Raw genomic sequence first — 18,588 nt, 5'->3', positions numbered from 1 at the left:
ACTAATGCATCATAACTATTCTAACAACATATAATAACATTCCAACGACATAAACTAGTAATCTGACTTAACATAGGGCATAGTTTAGGAATTCATGGCAACACATAACTAAAAGTGCCTAGAACATGGAAACCAAAACCAATAAATAAAATGCTAAAGTAAATGCTAAAGAGTCTAATTCTCAATTTGCTACGTCCCCTAAGGACCTTTGATTCCAGTTCCATACACACACATCCTCATCTGCATTGACCTCCAGCCTCCACTGCTAGTCCACTTTGTTAGGACCAAAAGTAGCTAGAGGGGGGGGTGAATAGCTCGTCGCGTGCTCGTCGCTCCGTGTTGCTTGTTTCTTCAAAGATGTGCAGCGGAAAATATAGAAACAAAACACACAACGCTAACACGGTTGGTTTACTTGGTATCCACCCCACAAGAGGTGACTAATCCAAGGATCCACACCAACGCACACACCCTCCACTAAATAAAACCTCCTTTGTGGTAACTACCAAGGGCGGAGAAGCCCTACAAGACTCAATACAAGAAGAAAGGGAAGGAGTACAAGAAATAGAAGCTTACAAGCTTTACAATGAGTACAAACCCTAACCCTAGCTTCTCTTCTTGGCTTTGATCCGCCTCTTGACTTGGAGAGCTTCCAAGATCCTTCAAGAACTGGCGATCTGAGCTTTGTGAGTGCTGTGGAGGAGCTGGCGAGAATCTGAGAAGTTGTCGTTAAAGTTCTGCCGAAGACCACGCTCGCCTGCGGCTTTAAACCCGACGCAACGGTCGGATCCCGATCGATTCGAATGTTCGAATCGATCGGAGGCTCCTAATCGATCAGTCGATCGATTGGAGGCTCCCAATCGATCGGCCAATCAATTGGGAGGCTTTCTGTGTGATCGACGATTCTCCCAATCGATTCACTGATCGATTGGGAGGAGGCTTGTCGCAAGGACTCGCCCAATCGATCAGCCGATCGATTGGGCATGAGCCAATCGATCGGCTGATCGATCCAGCTCTTGTTTTTACCCAAAAACAAGTCCAAAGTCCCCTACACCAACATCCAGTCAACCATGACCCGTTGGTACATCATGCCAAGCATCCGGTCATCCTTGACCTGCCAGGACTCCCTCACCAAGTGTCTGGTCAATCCTTTTGACCCACTTGGACTTCACAAAACCAGATGTCTGATCAACCTTGATCCATCTGGATTTCCTCGTGCCAAGTATCCAGTCAATCCCTTTGACCTACTTGAACTTCCCAGCACCATATGTCCGATCATCCTTGATCCATCTGGATTTCCTGTGCCTGGCTTCACTCACCTGACTTCCCTTCTACCTAGCTTCACTCACTAGGACTTTCCTTCTGCCTAGTTTCACTCACCAGGACTTTCACCTGGCTTCACTCACCAGAATTTTCCAACTGCCTATCTTCACTCACTAGGTCTTTCACCTGGCTTCACTCACCAGGATTTTCTTACTGCCTAGCTTCACTCACTAGGACTTTCACCGGCTTCACTCACCAGGATTTTCCCTTGCCTAACCTCAACTTAGGACTTTCCCAGTCACATTTCCTTCTGCCTAGCTTCACTCACTAGGACTTCCTTCTGCCTAACATGCCAGTTAGGACTTCCCAGTCAAGTATCCGGTCAACCTTGACCTACTTGACTCTTCTTCGATTGATGTCTTATTGTCAAACATCTAAACCCTAACCAAGACTCAACTTGGTTAACCAGGTCACCCTTGACCTGAGGGATATTGCACCAACAATCTCCCCCTTTTTGATGTTTGACAATACCACAATAACACTTACAATCCCACATGTAAGTTAGGCTAATCCTATAGCCTCCTTCTTCATGCCACTAGGTAATGAACCCATAAATTAAGCTTTCCATTCTCCCCCTAAGAGGGCAAACTCCTCCCTCTAGGTAAGGAAAACCTAACTTACTTCCTTTCATTCTCCCCCTATTGGCACACATCAACCCCCTACAAAAAAAACATCAACCCGTCTTTGGACACATCAACCTATGCTCCAATTTTGGGCACACTTCAACAACTCCATTTGTTGAAGACTCTCCCCCTGAAGAATTGCTCATCGTGATCACACTTTTACTCATTGTGATCAACTCAATATTGAAGGTCCCATACCCTTCATTTAACCTTAACTTCTTCCTCAATGTAGACAAATACCCAACCTTGAGCATTTTCTAACATCTTGAGTTCCCACTTGAAATGATGAGGATATCCACTCCCCATTCCAAGTTTAAATGCTCAACCTTGAGCAAGTTCACAGCAGAAGGTTAACCACCTTCCAAGGTTCATGAAAAATAATTTTCATGTCTTTAAAGAGTCCCTCCCCCTAAAGACATGGTGGAAACTTCTGTCATTGCACCAACAATGACTTGGAATCCCTAAACCTTTAGGAAACCCAGATTTAGAAGTTTTGAGGTTCAAATGTTCAAAATTTGAAACAAACCTCAACCTAAACTTCAACTTAGCCTTCCTTTACCATTCCATCCTTGTTTTCAACACGAAAACACCCTTTTTATGTATCCAAATGTATTTTAAGGGTTTGGAATGGTTACCTAGACTAAAATAGGTTCAAAGTGCTGAAATCAGGCTTTCCCAGCCAAAATCAGCAACTTGGATCGATTGGAGTTGGGTTCCAATCGATTGAACCTTTCTGAATCGATCCACGGATCGATTCAGAATACCTGGATCGATCGGCTGATCGATCCAGCGAGCTACTGCTCGCGAGATTTGCCTTCTGAATCGATCCACGGATCGATTCAGGCACTCCAATCGATCCATGGATCGATCGGAGCTCTGATAGTTGCTGAAATTCCATTTCAGTCAACTTCAGAAACCCCTAGAAAATTCTACAAAAATCCAAAAATTATGAAATTTCGTGTAGACAATGTTTAGGGCATATATTATCAAGGAAAAATAGTTTTCTATGAAAATACATCATCTTTTCAAAGATTGACACAAACTTGAAAACTTACAAAAACTTTAGTGTTTTCTTCAAGTTTGTGTCTAACTATTCAATGGTGATTACTATCAAAAGATAGCCTTCACCAAGGTTTTCCAAAATCATTTTGAAAACTTTTTCAAAACCAATATCCCACCATGTTCCTTGGGCATAATGCACATGACTTGTACATTAGCTTTCCCAATGATGGGAAAACACATATCTATGTGTTTTGATGAAACTAAAACTCAAAAGAATGCACTAAATCAACATCTTGAGTTTTGTTCATCATCCTAACATCTCACTTGTATCTAATGTGCACTAAAACACATACAAGTCATCTTATAGGTCTTTGTGAGATGTAGATTTTGGTTTTGCCCTAATCTAGGGATCATGCATATCTATCTAGGCATTTTGGAGATATTAGACACCCACCTAGGATGTCACTTGTTAATAAGTGTTGTTAAATGCCTTTTGTCCTTAATTACAAGGAATTAAACTTAATGCATGATAATGTTATGGCATACATCAAAAAGAAATAATTTTCAAAAGAAAATATCCTATAACTACATGATGTATGAATGTCATGACATGGTATTCTTGTATTTTTCATAATAAGTCATGAATGCAAAATACACATAAGATAAAATATGATGTCATGGCATATTATGAGCAAACAATCATGGCAAGGTTTAGCATAAATAAAATATACCTAGATTACCTATCTAAGTATCCTTAAAACCTTAGCTAAACTTACAACTTAAACCTAGATTGCCCTTAAGTGCGTCAAGAAAACGCCAAAACCTAAATTGGCATTTCTAATTCCCTTGATTAATTTATGCCAATTGAAATTAAGCATATTCCTCAAATGTTGGCATATTTCATTTTTCCACAAGAGTAGCACTTTAAAGTTAAGGCCCGGATTGCCTTAAATTTCCTAAGAACATACCAAAATCCCAACTTGGTAGCTCTTATGAATTTCCCAATATGTGCCTTTTGAGATTAAAATCAACTTTTCACCACTAGGCACATTTTACTCTTTCAAGGAGTAAATAATAGTTCCATTTCATTTTCAAAGGTTAACAAAAACCTTGAAAATGCTCCTTGAGTGTCAATTTCCTCAAAGTTGGGTTAACTACCCTTCTAATCGGAGTTGACACTCTCTAACCCATTTATGGGGTAGAGAAAATGCTCCTAGGAACCCAACACCTATTGGTGCTCCTTGGATGCTCTAGGTACTCACTAGGGATAACTTCCCTAGATACCTTCCTAGTGACCTTGTTGGGCTTCTTAGAAGCCTTGGTCACATTTTCTAGGTCAACCCTAGGGATAGCCTCCCTTGTGACCTTGTTAGTGACTTTCTTAGACTTCTTAGAAGTCTTAGTCACTTTGGTTGCAAAGATACTTCTAGGGATATCTTCCCTTGTATCTTGGACTTGACCTCTAGACTTAGGGTTTGTTCCATAGCTATATGGAACCCTATGATAACTAGGCACATCCTTTTTAGCTTTGGGTTTGTATCCCAAACCTCTATGACCATTGGATGACCTTTGTGCTCCTAGACCTAGGCTATGCTCATTTTGGCCTAATAAGATATTTTCCATCCTTCTTAGGGTCTTTTCCATTTTATCAAGTCTTGACCTCAAGACTTGATTTTCCATCACTAAGTCCTTAGTTTTTGGTTTTCCTTTAAGTCCATGAGCATTTTGGTTTCTAGGCTTGTATCTAAAATCCTTAGAGTTATTGCCTAGACTTTTACCTACATTCCTAACCTTAGGTGTAGTAGTCTTAGCATGAAGAGCTACATGTTTTTCCTTAATGCTATCATGCTTCCTATGTTCATGGTAAATAGCATTGAAATGATATAAATTTGACCTAGCATGCTTTTTACCATAACGTAAAGGGGTAGGCTCAATAAATGATACCTTCTTCTTTACCTTGGAGGCTCCCCCTTGATTAGTGCCTCCTTGAGCCTTGACCATCTTCTTCCCCTTGGGGCATTGACTACGGTAATGCCCCTTTTGATTGCAAGAGAAACATATGATATGCTCCTTGCTCTTCTTTGTGTTGGAGATGGTCTCCTTGGGCTTCACCTTGCCCTTTTGTGCCACTTGGCCCTTCTTCTTGGCTAATTTAGGGCACTTGCTCTTGTAGTGCCCATGTTCCCTACATTCAAAGCATATAATATGATTTTTATTATTAATTGAAACATTTATACCTTTGCTTGTAGGGGTGGCATCTTTCTTTGGATCCGAGGTTGAAGCTTCCTCTTGATCAGAGCTTGATTCTCCTCCATTTGAATTTGCTTTACTCGTGAAGGAGGAAGCTTCTTCCTCTTCCTCTTCTCTTGACCCGGATGTAGAAGCTTCTCCTTCTTCTTGATCCGGTGTCACCAAGGATTGCTCCCCCTCAATCCTAGAGGTGGAGGCTTCATCATCTTGAATATGAAACAAGGAGTATGCTCCCTCCTTGTTCCCTTCGTTGCATTCCCTTGAGGATGAAGCTTCTTGGATTTCCTCTTCTTTGGAGGTTGAGCATCTCTCAACCTCGGAGTCCTCCTCTTGGTCTTGCTCCAAAGAGTCACCCTCTCTGGATTCTTCATGATCTTGTACAGTGGAGGGGATCTCTTCATGAAGCTTGGCCAATTTGCTCCAAAGCTCCTTGGCATCTTCGAATTTTCCAACTTGAGCCAAGATGTGGCTAGGCAATAAGTTGACCAAAAGCTTGGTCACTTTGTCATTTGCCTCGCCCCTTTGAATTTGCTCCGAGCTCCATCTGCTTTTCTTTAGAAGCTTGCCCTTGGAGTTTGTTGGAGCTTCGAAGCCTTCCATTAGAGCAAACCATTGCTCTATCTCCATCATAAGAAAGGTTTCGATTCTTGATTTCCAAGAATCGAAGCTTGTGGATGTGTATGGTGGAGCCACCCTTGTGTCAAATCCAAGTCCATCTTGGAATTGCATCTTGAAGTTGAGCTTGATAAAATCTTGAACTTGAAGAATTTGCTCCAACTTCTTCACCCTCTAGCTTTTCTTGATATGCTTGACCCTTCCGGCGATGATTCCGGTGAAGAGCAACCTTGCTCTGATACCACTTGTTAGGACCAAAAGTAGCTAGAGGGGGGGGGGGGGGGGAATAGCTCGTCGCGTGCTCGTCGCTCCGTGTTGCTTGTTTCTTCAAAGATGTGCAGCGGAAAATATAGAAACAAAACACACAACGCTAACACGGTTGGTTTACTTGGTATCCACCCCACAAGAGGTGACTAATCCAAGGATCCACACCAACGCACACACCCTCCACTAAATAAAACCTCCTTTGTGGTAACTACCAAGGGCGGAGAAGCCCTACAAGACTCAATACAAGAAGAAAGGGAAGGAGTACAAGAAATAGAAGCTTACAAGCTTTACAATGAGTACAAACCCTAACCCTAGCTTCTCTTCTTGGCTTTGATCCGCCTCTTGACTTGGAGAGCTTCCAAGATCCTTCAAGAACTGGCGATCTGAGCTTTGTGAGTGCTGTGGAGGAGCTGGCGAGAATCTGAGAAGTTGTCGTTAAAGTTCTGCCGAAGACCACGCTCGCCTGCGGCTTTAAACCCGACGCAACGGTCGGATCCCGATCGATTCGAATGTTCCGAATCGATCGGGGAGGCTTTGGATCGATCCACGGATCGATCCAGAGCGCCTCTGTGCTCTGGAAACGCGCCTGGATCGATCCACGGATCGATCCAGCGCTTATCGCGCGCTCCCGATCGATCGGCCGATCGATCGGGACCTCGGATCGATCCACGGATCGATCCGAGGTTCGTCCATGGGAAGAATGGATCGATCCACCGATCGATCCACATCCTGGATCGATCCACGGATCGATCCAGCACTTGGTTTTGCCCAAAACCAAGTCCCAAACCTCCTCACCAACATCCGGTCAACCTTGACCTGTTGGTACATCATGCCTCGCATCTGGTCACTCCCTTGACCTGCTAGGACTCCCCACCAAGTGTCCGGTCAATCCCTTTGACCCACTTGGACTTTTACTCGTCGTGCCAAGTATCCGGTCACTCCATTGACCTACTTGGCCTTCCACTAGATGTCCGTCAACCTTGACCCATCTGGATTTCCTTCCTTGCCAAGTATCCAATTACTTGGACTTCCCAACACCGGATGTCCGATCATCCTTGATCCATCTCGATTTTCCCTTGCTCGGCTTCACTCACGGGACTTTCACCCTAGCTTCACTCACTAGGGTTTTCCATCCGCCTAGTTTCACTCACTAGGACTTTCACGCTTCCTCACGGGACTTTCACCTAGCTTCACTCACTAGGACTTTCACCTGGCTTCACTCACCAGGACTTTCACCTAGCTTCACTCACTAGGGTTTTCATTCTGCCTAGCTTCACTCACTAGGACTTTCACCTGGCTTCACTCACCAGGATTTCCTTCTGCCTAGCTTCACTCACTAGGACTTTCACCTGGCTTCACTCACCAGGATTTCCTTCTGCCTAGCTTCACTCACTAGGACTTTCACCTGGCTTCACTCACCAGGATTTCCTTCTGCCTAGTTTCACTCACTAGGACTTCCTTCTGCCTAACATGCCAGTTAGGACTTCCCAGTCAAGTATCCGGTCAAACCTTGACCTACTTGACTCTTCTTCGATTGATGTCTTATTGTCAAACATCTAAACCCTAACCAAGACTCAACTTGGTTAACCAGGTCACCCTTGACCTGAGGGATATTGCACCAACACACTTTTCCTTTACCTTTATCTGCAGTATAAGAAAAGTAGTATCTGTAAGCTAACAAGCTTAGTAAGAAACCATCTACCTCACAAAAACATGCATTCGGTGCAATATGATTTTTAAAGCATGCTATTTGAAAATATGCACTGAACTTGCTAAGTCATGGTATACTGAAATCATAAAGCATAACACATAAGCATGGCATGAGCACTGAATCATATCGTAGCAAGCAATAAAACACTGAACTGAACATAAGCTAAACTAACTGAAACTAAATCTGTAACTGGAAACAAACTCAACTAGCATAATTGATTTTGAGTTTTGAAATCTAATACATAATAGGTGAAAATACTAAACATGCTGTTGGGCCCGGCAACTGTACTTGCTGTGCGCGCATCCCTACTAGACCCGGGGTTGCAAGTCCCGAATTTAGCAGGGTTGTCTAGGCTATCTGAACCTAGGGACGACTGTGGGAGTCCAACCCAATGGATATCTAATCCAGTACAGTGCCACTGAAAATAAAATACTGATATCTATAGCTAACTGATATAACATGCTGTTTCTAAGTTATCTGAACCTAGAGCTAGGTTATCTGAACCTAGAGGCGACTGCGGGAGCCCACCCATTGGACCGTAGTCCCATAAAACTGAACTAAACTAATGTGCTGGTTTAAATGCCTCTAATGCATTTAACTGAGCTATTAAACATAACTGAGGTGGTATTTAGCTACACTAATATTTTACCGAACACTTGGTGTGCTCCAACTCTCTCCTCTAATAGGGAGATCACCTCTAGGCACCCGACAACGTCTAGAATCTCCAACTAAAGGAGAACAACGTGTCCGGCCCGTCTAGAGGTGTTCAACTAGATCCCTAAATCCTCAAGGAGGGTTTAAACATACCCTATGTGCCGGAAAAACCTGCATATAGCTAAAACTAATGCGTAGGAAACCAACCGGAGCTATTATACCGCAGGTGAGGGGTTTCTTACCTCGTACGCTAAATTCCTTACAATTCTATTCGCTAGAATTCCGGTGGAGATGACCTTCTCGACGACCCGCTCACGTCTTCGCGTTCCTCTCGCGAAGAAGAACCTCTTTCGTGTTGGAGTCGTTGCCGGAAGATGAGCCGAGAGTCCTTGGGTTTGGGCGCCGAGAGAGGAGGAGGAGGAGGAGGTGGCATCGGCGTTGAGGGTTTGGAGAGGGAGGAGTTTGCCGAACCAAGCAAAATAAACCAAACCCACTTAACCCTTCTATTTATATTAAGTGGTAATTCCGGTCAACTCTAATATAAATATAGATGTTTCTCCTTTCTCTCAGCACGGCCCTGCTGGGTTCACTGGTTACTAATATTATCTCTTAAACCATAGGTCTTGGGTTCGATTCCCGCTTAGGCCGTTTTCGTTTATATTTATTTTTGCTACTTCCGCTACTCAGAAAATTCCGGAAAAATATTTAAAAATTCCAAAAAAATCATACTATATTTCTAAAACAGTTTTGAGAATTTTCGGGCGTTACAATCCCCCATACCTTATAAAAAGTTCGTCCTCGAACTTAGAACAATTCTGAATACTTCTGGCCTCTGTCTCCCAAGTCGCCTCTGCTGTGTGATTTTGCCAGGTGACTTTGACTAATGGTACCTCCTTGTTCCGTAATTTCTTTTCGCTCGGTCTATTATCCGAATAGGCCGATTGTCATAGCTGAGATCATCACGACTGTACTAACCGGGGCTCAATCACTGGTGGCGTCCTGAATATGCTTCTTCAAAGATGGAGACATGAAATCGCTGGACGGTGACATCTCCCGAGGTAGCTCTAGCTCATATGCTACCTTGCCCACTCTCTTCGTGATAAGGTAGGGTCCCACATATCCGGGAGCTAGCTTGCCTTTCTTCCCAAAACGCATGACTCCTTCATGGGAGCTACTCGAGAAAAACTGTCTCCTGAAAACTCTAGGGGTCTCGTCGTGTATCGGCATAGCTCTTCTGACGACTCTGTGCTGTCTCTATCCTCAAGCGTATGGCTGCTGTGGTATCTGCTACTAGATCTGTCTGAAGCTCTAGTTCTTTATGTTCACCACTCTCATACCAACAGATTGGTGATCTGCACCTCCGCCCATAGAGTGCCTCATAAGGAGCCATGCCGATAGTGGCCTGATAACTGTTGTTGTATGCAAATTCTGCTAGACTCAGATATTTGCACCAACTTCCCTTAAAATCTAGGGCACAAGCTCGGAGCATATCTTCGAGTACCTGGTTTACTCGCTCCGTCTGACCATCTGTCTGAGGATGGAAGGTTGTGCTGAGTTTTAACTGGGTGCCCATAGCTGACTGCACACACTTCCAGAAGTGTGATGTAAATCTGCTGTCTCTGTCTGATATAATGGTCCGTGGGACTCCATGCAGCCTGACAATCTCCTTGAGATACAACTGAGCTAGTTGCTCCATGGAGTAGGATATTCTAATAGCTAAGAAGTGGGCTGATTTAGTCAACCTGTCGACTATTACCCAGATGACATCAAAACCATTCGTGGTTCTGGGTAGTCCCACTATGAAGTCCATAGAGATATCCTCCCACTTCCATTCTGGGATCTGTATAGGCTGCAGAACTCCTCCTGGTCGCTGATGTTCTACCTTGACCCTCTGACAAGTGAGGCAGATGCTAACATATCTGGCGATGTCTCGCTTCATCCCGGGCCACCAAAAACGGTTCTTCAGGTCTTGATACATTTTGGTGGAACCTGGATGCATCGCATAAGGAGTCCTGTGAGCCTCATCTAAAATCTGTCTCCGTAGCTCCTCCTGATCTGGAACACAGAGTCTGTCACCAAAATACAACACCCCGCTATCGGACACTCTGAATTCTCCACTTCCTGATTCTGCTAGCCCTTGCTTGATTTTCTGAATTTCAGGGTCCTGCTCCTGAGCTGACTGAATATCACCAAGCAAGGTGGACTCTAAGGTTGTAGTAGAGAGCTGTCCAACGATGAGTTCAAGACCGAAATCTACGATCTCCTTCTGTAGGGGCGGTGACATGGCTGTAAGAGATAATAAGGTAGCACTGGATTTTCTGCTAAGGGCATCTGCTACCTTATTGGCTTTCCCTGGATGGTAGAGGATGTCTACATCGTAGTCCTTGACCAGCTCAAGCCATCTGCGCTGTCGCATATTTAGAGCCTTCTGAGTGAAGAAGTACTTCAGACTCTGATGATCTGTATACACTTTGCACTGAGCTCCATATAAGTAATGTCTCCAAATTTTGAGAGCGAACACTACTGCTGCAAGTTCAAGGTCATGAGTAGGGTAATTCTTCTCATAATCCTTGAGTTGTCTGGAGGCATAGGCGATCACCTTGCCATTTTGCATCAGTACTGCTCCTAATCCCAACTTAGAGGCATCATTATAGATGTCAAAGCTGCTGGTGTCGTCTGGTAGAGCCAAAATGGGAGCACTGGTCAATCTCCTTTTTAGCTCACTGAAGCTGTTCTCACAGTCCTCTGTCCATTGAAATTTTCTGTTCTTTCTGGTAAGCGCAGTCAGTGGGGAGGCTATCTTAGAGAAGTCCTCTACAAACTTCCTGTAATATCCTGCTAATCCCAGAAAGCTCCTGATCTCGCTGGCGTTCTTGGGTCTCTTCCAGTTACTTACTGCTTCTATCTTGCTGGGATCTACCATAATACCATCCTTTGAGATGATGTGACCCAGGAAGGACACCTGATCTAGCCAAAATTCACATTTCGTGAATTTGGCGTATAGCTGGTTCTGCTGAAGGGTCTGCAATACTAGTTTCAGGTGCTCTGAGTGTTCTTCCTGAGTTCCTGAGTAGATAAGAATGTCATCGATAAACACAATAACAAACTGATCTAAATACTCCCTGAATACTCTGTTCATGAGATCCATGAATGTAGCTGGAGCATTTGTCACGCCAAAAGGCATGACTACGAACTCGTAATGTCCGTATCTGGTCCTGAATGCTGTCTTCGATATATCACCCTCCTTGACTCTGACTTGGTGATATCCTGATCTGAGGTCAATCTTAGAGAACACTGCTGCTCCCTTTAACTGGTCGAACAGGTCATCTATTCTGGGAAGAGGATACCTGTTCTTGATCGTGACCTGATTCAGTGCTCTGTAGTCTATGCATAGCCGCATGCTTCCATCCTTCTTCTTCACGAACAGTGCAAGGCGCTCCCGTGGTGAGTGACTAGGCGTATGAAGCCCTTGTCAGCGACTCTGTGGTTGCTCATGGAGTTCCTTCAGTGCTGGAGCCATTCGGTAAGGCGCTTTGGAAATAGGTGCCGGGAAGAGCTCTATCTCAAATTCAATCTCCCGTCGGTGCTAGACCTGGTAACTCTTCAGGAGGCTGGGTAGTCACATACAACTCGGACTCCTGCTAGCTGTTGGTGGTCCCGGTCCTGGCTGGTATTGACTACCTGTGCTAGGTACCCACATCCCGAATCCATCAACTTCGTGCCTTCATGAGAGAAATTTTGGATTTTCTCTTGGTTCTCGATGTACTCGAACGTGCTTCGGGTTGGAATCGACTTCTCGCTTACGGCACTCTATGGAAGCACCGCATCCGATCGAAGTCCATTCCAAGGATGACGTAGTAAATCATTTCCAGCAGGATCGGATCACAAAAGAGTTCCCCCGCTATAATGGTAGCACCTGCCTCGAGCCGGCTGATGCCATGACCTCTCCAAGGTAGTGCCGTCGAAACTAACCACCGAGTACCTCGGGGTATTTCTAATTTCTCGGAGAACATCCGGCAATATATGAATGGGTTGCCCCAATATCAAAGTAGCACTATACCGAAAAATGCTAATCGACCTGTGGCGACTGTCGAGGCATTTGCTACGTCCTCTCTGGTGAGTAGATCCTCGCATTCGCCATAGCTGGAGGGGCTTCTAATCGGCCCTGGCTGATGAGTGGACCTTCTAGAGCGGCCTGCATCTGATGTAACTGAGCTGGCTGGCCTGCATACTGGATCTGCTGTGGCTGAGGAAGACCGGTCTTGTTCGGGCACTGCTTGGCCATGTGCCCTTCTCGTCCACATTCAAAGCATCCTCGTGTGCCCTTGCGACAAACCCCTGGGTGGAATTTCCCACAAGTTGCACACTTTGGATAACTGGGTCGCTTGCTAGATGGTCCTCCTTTTGAGTCACTCCCTGATTTGCGCTTGCTATTGGAGTTCCCTTTCCAGTTAGAGCTGTGGCCTTGCTGTTTTTGAGTGTGAGAGTTTCCTTGGCCCTTGGACTCTGAGAAGACTTGCCTCTGCTGCTTCATGCTGTTCTGGTAGTGCTCTGTGGTCAAGGCACTGCTCACCAACTCCTCTGTGGTTTGTGGCCTATGTATGCCACCAGCCATGTTCACTGCTATCTCTGGCCTCAGCATCTTGAGCATCAACCTAATCCGTTCCTTTTCTGTGCTGACCAGCTCTGGGCAAAGACGAGCCAACCTGTTGAATTTCTTCACGGCTTCCTCAACTGATAGGTTGCCCTGGCGAAACTCAGTGAACTCGTCATAGTGGCGGTTTGTAACCCGCATATGAAAGAACTCCTCAAAGAATTCTTTCTCAAAGTCGGCCCATGTCATCTGGTTCACTGGGCGCTTCGTTCTGATTCTTTCCCACCACATGCGTGCGTCTCCTGTCAGGCAGAAGGAGGCACACTTCACCTTAAGCTCCATCGTGCTCTCCAGTGTTTTGAACCAGGCTTGTGCATCCCATGGTTCACTAGCGCCCAGAAGTTCTCGGCTTGACTCGCCGCCACCGGATCGATAGGCTTCCTTTCTGGCTCACTTCGGACCGCTGCGGTCTGCATCGGTGTTGGTGTTGGCGCCGATGGTGAGGGTGGAACCTCTAAGACTTCGGAGTCGTCAGGTTCGGTTCAGTGGGGGTATTCTGCCGATTAGCCTTTAAGGTGGCTATTTCTCATTCCAGCTAGTGCAGAATCGAGCCACTAATGTCAAGATCCGGAGGAGGCCGAATCGCCGCCTCTTGTTGGGGCTCGAGCTAGTGCCCTTCTAGTCAAGGCGTCCTCGTGCCATTTCTAAAGACATAGAGAACATATGTATAACTAATACTATCACAGTTATATAATTACTGATATCATGTTCAAAGACTATCTCATACTAACAGGAAGTAGGCATATAAACATGAACTGTAACTAGAAAGCAAGAACAATAAAGAGAGGGGAGGCATTCTTACTTGGAAGCTGCAGGTACAATGCTGATGTGTGTGTAGTATGAATAGCTTGATCACCCTGTAACGACCCACCTTCCACTACTAGGCTGTAAGGCGAATCGCTACGGTTACTGTGCTAAGCTGCGCGGAAAACTGATCTAATTTGAGTTTTTATGCTACTGATATCTGACCTAATACATGTTATTGGTTCTACCTGTGCTAAGGGAGATGATCTAAGGGATACCTGGTGTATCCTACATCCCCTAGGGTCAAGGAGTTGATCGATAAGTTTCTTGGACGAAACTCAGCTTCCCAATCGATCCAGGTTGAGATCGATTGTCTCCTGATCGGTCCGTGGATCGATCGGAGCTAGGAACGTTTATTCGATCGATCGGTCGGCGGACCGATCGATCCAGTGTGGTGGATCGGTCGGTCGGACCGATCAGTATGCTGGATCGTCGGTGGCCGACCGATCCGTGCACCAAATCTCCCTGGACGCTATGATCGCCGGATCGGTCGGCTGACGATCGATCCAGAGGATACTGATATCTATCCGGTGGATCGGTCGACCGATCCGGTGACAACCAGCCACGATCGGTCGGAGACCGATCGAGTCCTGATTCACCGGGACTCGGATTTAAGACTTTCGTGCCAAAACCCCACTTAACACCTAACTAATGCATCATAACTATTCTAACAACATATAATAACATTCCAACGACATAAACTAGTAATCTGACTTAACATAGGGCATAGTTTAGGAATTCATGGCAACACATAACTAAAGGTGCCTAGAACATGGAAACCAAAACCAATAAATAAAATGCTAAAGTAAAGCTAAAGAGTCTAATGCTCAATTTGCTACGTCCCCTAAGGACCTTTGATTCCAGTTCCATACACACACATCCTCATCTGCATTGACCTCCAGCCTCCACTGCTAGTCCACTTTTCCTTTACCTTTATCTGCAGTATAAGAAAAGTAGTATCTGTAAGCTAACAAGCTTAGTAAGAAACCATCTACCTCACAAAAATATGCATTCGGTGCAATATGGTTTTTAAAGCATGCTATTTGAAAATATGCACTGAACTTGCTAAGTCATGGTATACTGAAATCATAAAGCATAACACATAAGCATGGCATGAGCACTGAATCATATCGTAGCAAGCAATAAAACACTGAACTGAACATAAGCTAAACTAACTGAAACTAAATCTGTAACTGGAAACAAACTCAACTAGCATAATTGATTTTGAGTTTTGAAATCTAATACATAATAGGTGAAAATACTAAACATGTTGTTGGGCCCGACAACTGTACTTGCTGTGCGCGCATCCCTACTAGACCCGGGGTTGCAAGTCCCGAATTTAGCAGGGTTGTCTAGGCTCTCTGAACCTAGGGACGACTGTGGGAGTCCAACCCAATGGATATCTAATCCAGTACAGTGCCACAGAAAATAAAATACTGATATCTGTAGCTAACTGATATAACATGCTGTTTCTAGGTTATCTGAACCTAGAGCTAGGTTATCTGAACCTAGAGGCGACTGTGGGAGCCCACCCATTGGACCGTAGTCCCATAAAACTGAACTAAACTAATGTGCTGGTTTAAATGCCTCTAATGCATTTAACTGAGCTATTAAACATAACTGAGGTGGTATTTAGCTACACTAACATTTTTCCGAACACTTGGTGTGCTCCAACTCTCTCCTCTAATAGGGAGATCACCTCTAGGCACCCGACAACGTCTAGAATCTCCAACTAAAGGAGAACAACGTGTCCGGCCCGTCTAGAGGTGTTCAACTAGATCCCTAAATCCTCGAGGAGGGTTTAAACATACCCTATGTGCCGGAAAAACCTGCATATAGCTAAAACTAATGCGTAGGAAACCAACCGGAGCTATTATACCGCAGGTGAGGGGTTTCTTACCTCGTACGCTAAATTCCTTACAATTCTATTCGCTAGAATTCCGGTGGAGATGACCTTCTCGACGACCCGCTCACGTCTTCGCGTTCCTCTCGCGGAGAAGAACCTCTTTCGTGTTGGAGTCGTTGCCGGAAGATGAGCCGAGAGTCCTTGGGTTTGGGCGCCGAGAGAGGAGGAGGAGGAGGAGGTGGCGTCGGCGTTGAGGGTTTGGAGAGGGAGGAGTTTGCCGAACCAAGCAAAATAAACCAAACCCACTTAACCCTTCTATTTATATTAAGTGGTAATTCCGGTCAACTCTAATATAAATATAGATGTTTCTCCTTTCTCTCAGCACGGCCCTGCTGGGTTCACTGGTTACTAACATTATCCCTTAAACCATAGGTCTCGGGTTCGATTCCCGCTTAGGCCGTTTTCGTTTATATTTATTTTTGCTACTTCCGCTATTCGAAAAATTCCGGAAAAATATATAAAAATTCCAGAAAAATCATACTATATTTCTAAAACAGTTTTGAGAATTTTCGGGCGTTACAACACATGCACTTGAGAATTATTTTATGACTTCTTTTGATTTTAATGAAGCAGATAGCGAAAATTTCGATATCTTAAAGTGGTGGTCACAGAAGGCTCAAAGCTTTCCCGTCATCTCCGTGATCGTCAAAGAAATTTTAGCTTGTCCAGTGTCAACTGTTGCTATGGAGCAGACGTTCAATGCCGACGACAACATATTAGATGAACGACGTTCAACTTTGTCTCCTGACTCATTGGAAGCTCAAGCATTACTGGACGCACTACAAGAAAAACCGTCATAGACATCGGTGGAACAACAACAGTTTTAAGGAAAAACCGATGTCTTTGAGTATTTTACACCGGGTTTTCCAAAAACCGGTGTCTATAAGCGCAGATTTTCGCTCATAGACATCGATTTTTTAGCCGATATCTATAAGCGCCTTTTTTTTGTTAATAGACACCGATTTTAACAGCGGTTTTTAAAACCCGATGTTACTGAACCAAAAAAAATAATTTAATTTTTCCACCAGCCAAAATTTACAACACTTCACAAAGTTCCCTCCAAACCTAAACCAATATCGCGCCCCTTTTCTCAGCCTAAACCTAAACCTAAACCTCTGACCATCTCTCTCAGGCTCATCTCCCTCTTCCCCTTCCTGGATCGATGCCCCTTCCTCTCTCGATTAGGATCAAAACCACCTGCTTCGGTCCTAAGCAAAATCGCAGCATAAATCGTTCCATTTTGCCTCCTCGTCTGATCCTCTCTTCCTCCTCCTCCTTCCTCTCTTCGCTCTTCCCGGCTAAGGTAGGGCCGACGAGATCACATTGAAACACTTGATTCATTTGATTTCGGTTCCCGTTCGCGAAACTAGTTTCTTTCGATCGAGGTGATGGCGGACGTGCAGATGGGGGAGATGGAGACCTTCGCGTTCCAGGCGGAGATCAACCAGTTGTTGAGTCTCATCATCAACACCTTCTACTCCAACAAGGAGATCTTCCTGCGCGAGCTGATTAGCAACGCCTCGGATGTGAGACATCGCTGCTTTCCATGTTGCTGCTCCCGTTTTTTTCCCCTGTGTTGTCGTTGCTGAAGCAAATCGTGTGACTGCAGGCACTCGATAAGATCCGATTCGAGGGTCTCACCGACAAGAGCAAGCTGGACGCCCAGCCGGAGCTCTTCATCCGCCTCGTGCCTGACAAGGCTAACAAGACGCTTTCCATCATCGACAGCGGCATTGGCATGACCAAAGCTGGTAATTTCTCTTCTCCGCACCTTGTCGGGATGCTCGTTCGAATGTTTGCGTTCACTGCAAGTAGTTCATCGTAATCCAACTTTTTGAGGGTACATCATTTTTTGGTAAATGATGCTCTCCAAGTGATGGATCGGCGAAACCTGAAAACATGAAATAGCTAGAACATTGGTAATAGTTTTTTTCTTTGTAGATCTGGTGAACAATTTGGGCACTATCGCACGGTCTGGCACCAAGGAGTTCATGGAGGCACTCCAAGCCGGCGCGGATGTGAGCATGATTGGTCAATTTGGTGTCGGTTTCTACTCCACCTACCTGGTCGCCGAGAAGGTTATTGTGACAACCAGGCACAATGACGACGAGCAGTATATCTGGGAATCACAAGCTGGTGGTTCATTTACTGTCACAAGAGACACAGCCGGCGAGCAGCTCGACCGGGGAACCAAAATCACCCTCTACCTCAAAGAGGACCAGGTACTTGTTTATCTCTAAATAGTCTAGATTTTTAGCTGCTACCGTAGTTTTCTCAATTTCTCCCACCAGTTAGTAATTAAAGATACAAATTGCCCCGTCTTGTAGCTGGAATACTTGGAAGAGAGGAGAATTAAGGATCTGGTGAAGAAGCACTCGGAGTTCATCAGCTATCCGATCTATTTATGGACAAAGAAGACCACCGAGAAAGAAATTAGTGACGATGAGGACGATGAGGAATCGAAGAAGGAAGAGGACGACGATATTGAAGAAGTCGACGAAGACAAGGACAAAAAGTCCCAGAAGAAGAAGGTGAAAGAAGTCTCCCACGAATGGTAGCAGATCAACAAGCAGAAACCGATATGGCTGCGAAAGCCAGAAGAGATCACGAAGGAAGAGTATGCTTCGTTCTACAAGAGCCTGACCAATGGCTGGGAGGAGCACTTGGCCGTGAAACATTTCTCCGTAGAAGGACAGCTCGAGTTCCAAGCCATCCTTTTCGTGCCGAAGCGTGCTCCGTTCGACCTATTCGACACCAGAAAGAAGATGAACAACATCAAGCT

The 18,588-nt window shown here is 45.0% G+C and overlaps 1 protein-coding gene across 1 annotated transcript; it reads left to right on the top strand.

Moving 5' to 3' along the window:
- Positions 1-17,198: 17,198 nt before the first annotated feature.
- Positions 17,199-18,588, top strand: LOC121977436 (heat shock protein 83-like). The gene is made up of 4 exons (XM_042530013.1): positions 17,199-17,332; positions 17,416-17,557; positions 17,748-18,028; positions 18,134-18,588. The coding sequence occupies exons 1-4, from the start codon at positions 17,210-17,212 to the stop codon at positions 18,362-18,364; spliced, it is 777 nt and encodes a 258-aa protein (XP_042385947.1). The 5' UTR covers positions 17,199-17,209; the 3' UTR covers positions 18,365-18,588.

Source organism: Zingiber officinale, chromosome 4B, assembly GCF_018446385.1.
Source record: "Zingiber officinale cultivar Zhangliang chromosome 4B, Zo_v1.1, whole genome shotgun sequence".
Classification (NCBI taxonomy): Eukaryota; Viridiplantae; Streptophyta; class Magnoliopsida; order Zingiberales; family Zingiberaceae; genus Zingiber; species Zingiber officinale.
Note: the sequence above shows the minus strand (reverse complement) of the source record. Positions and strands in the feature narration are given on the sequence as shown.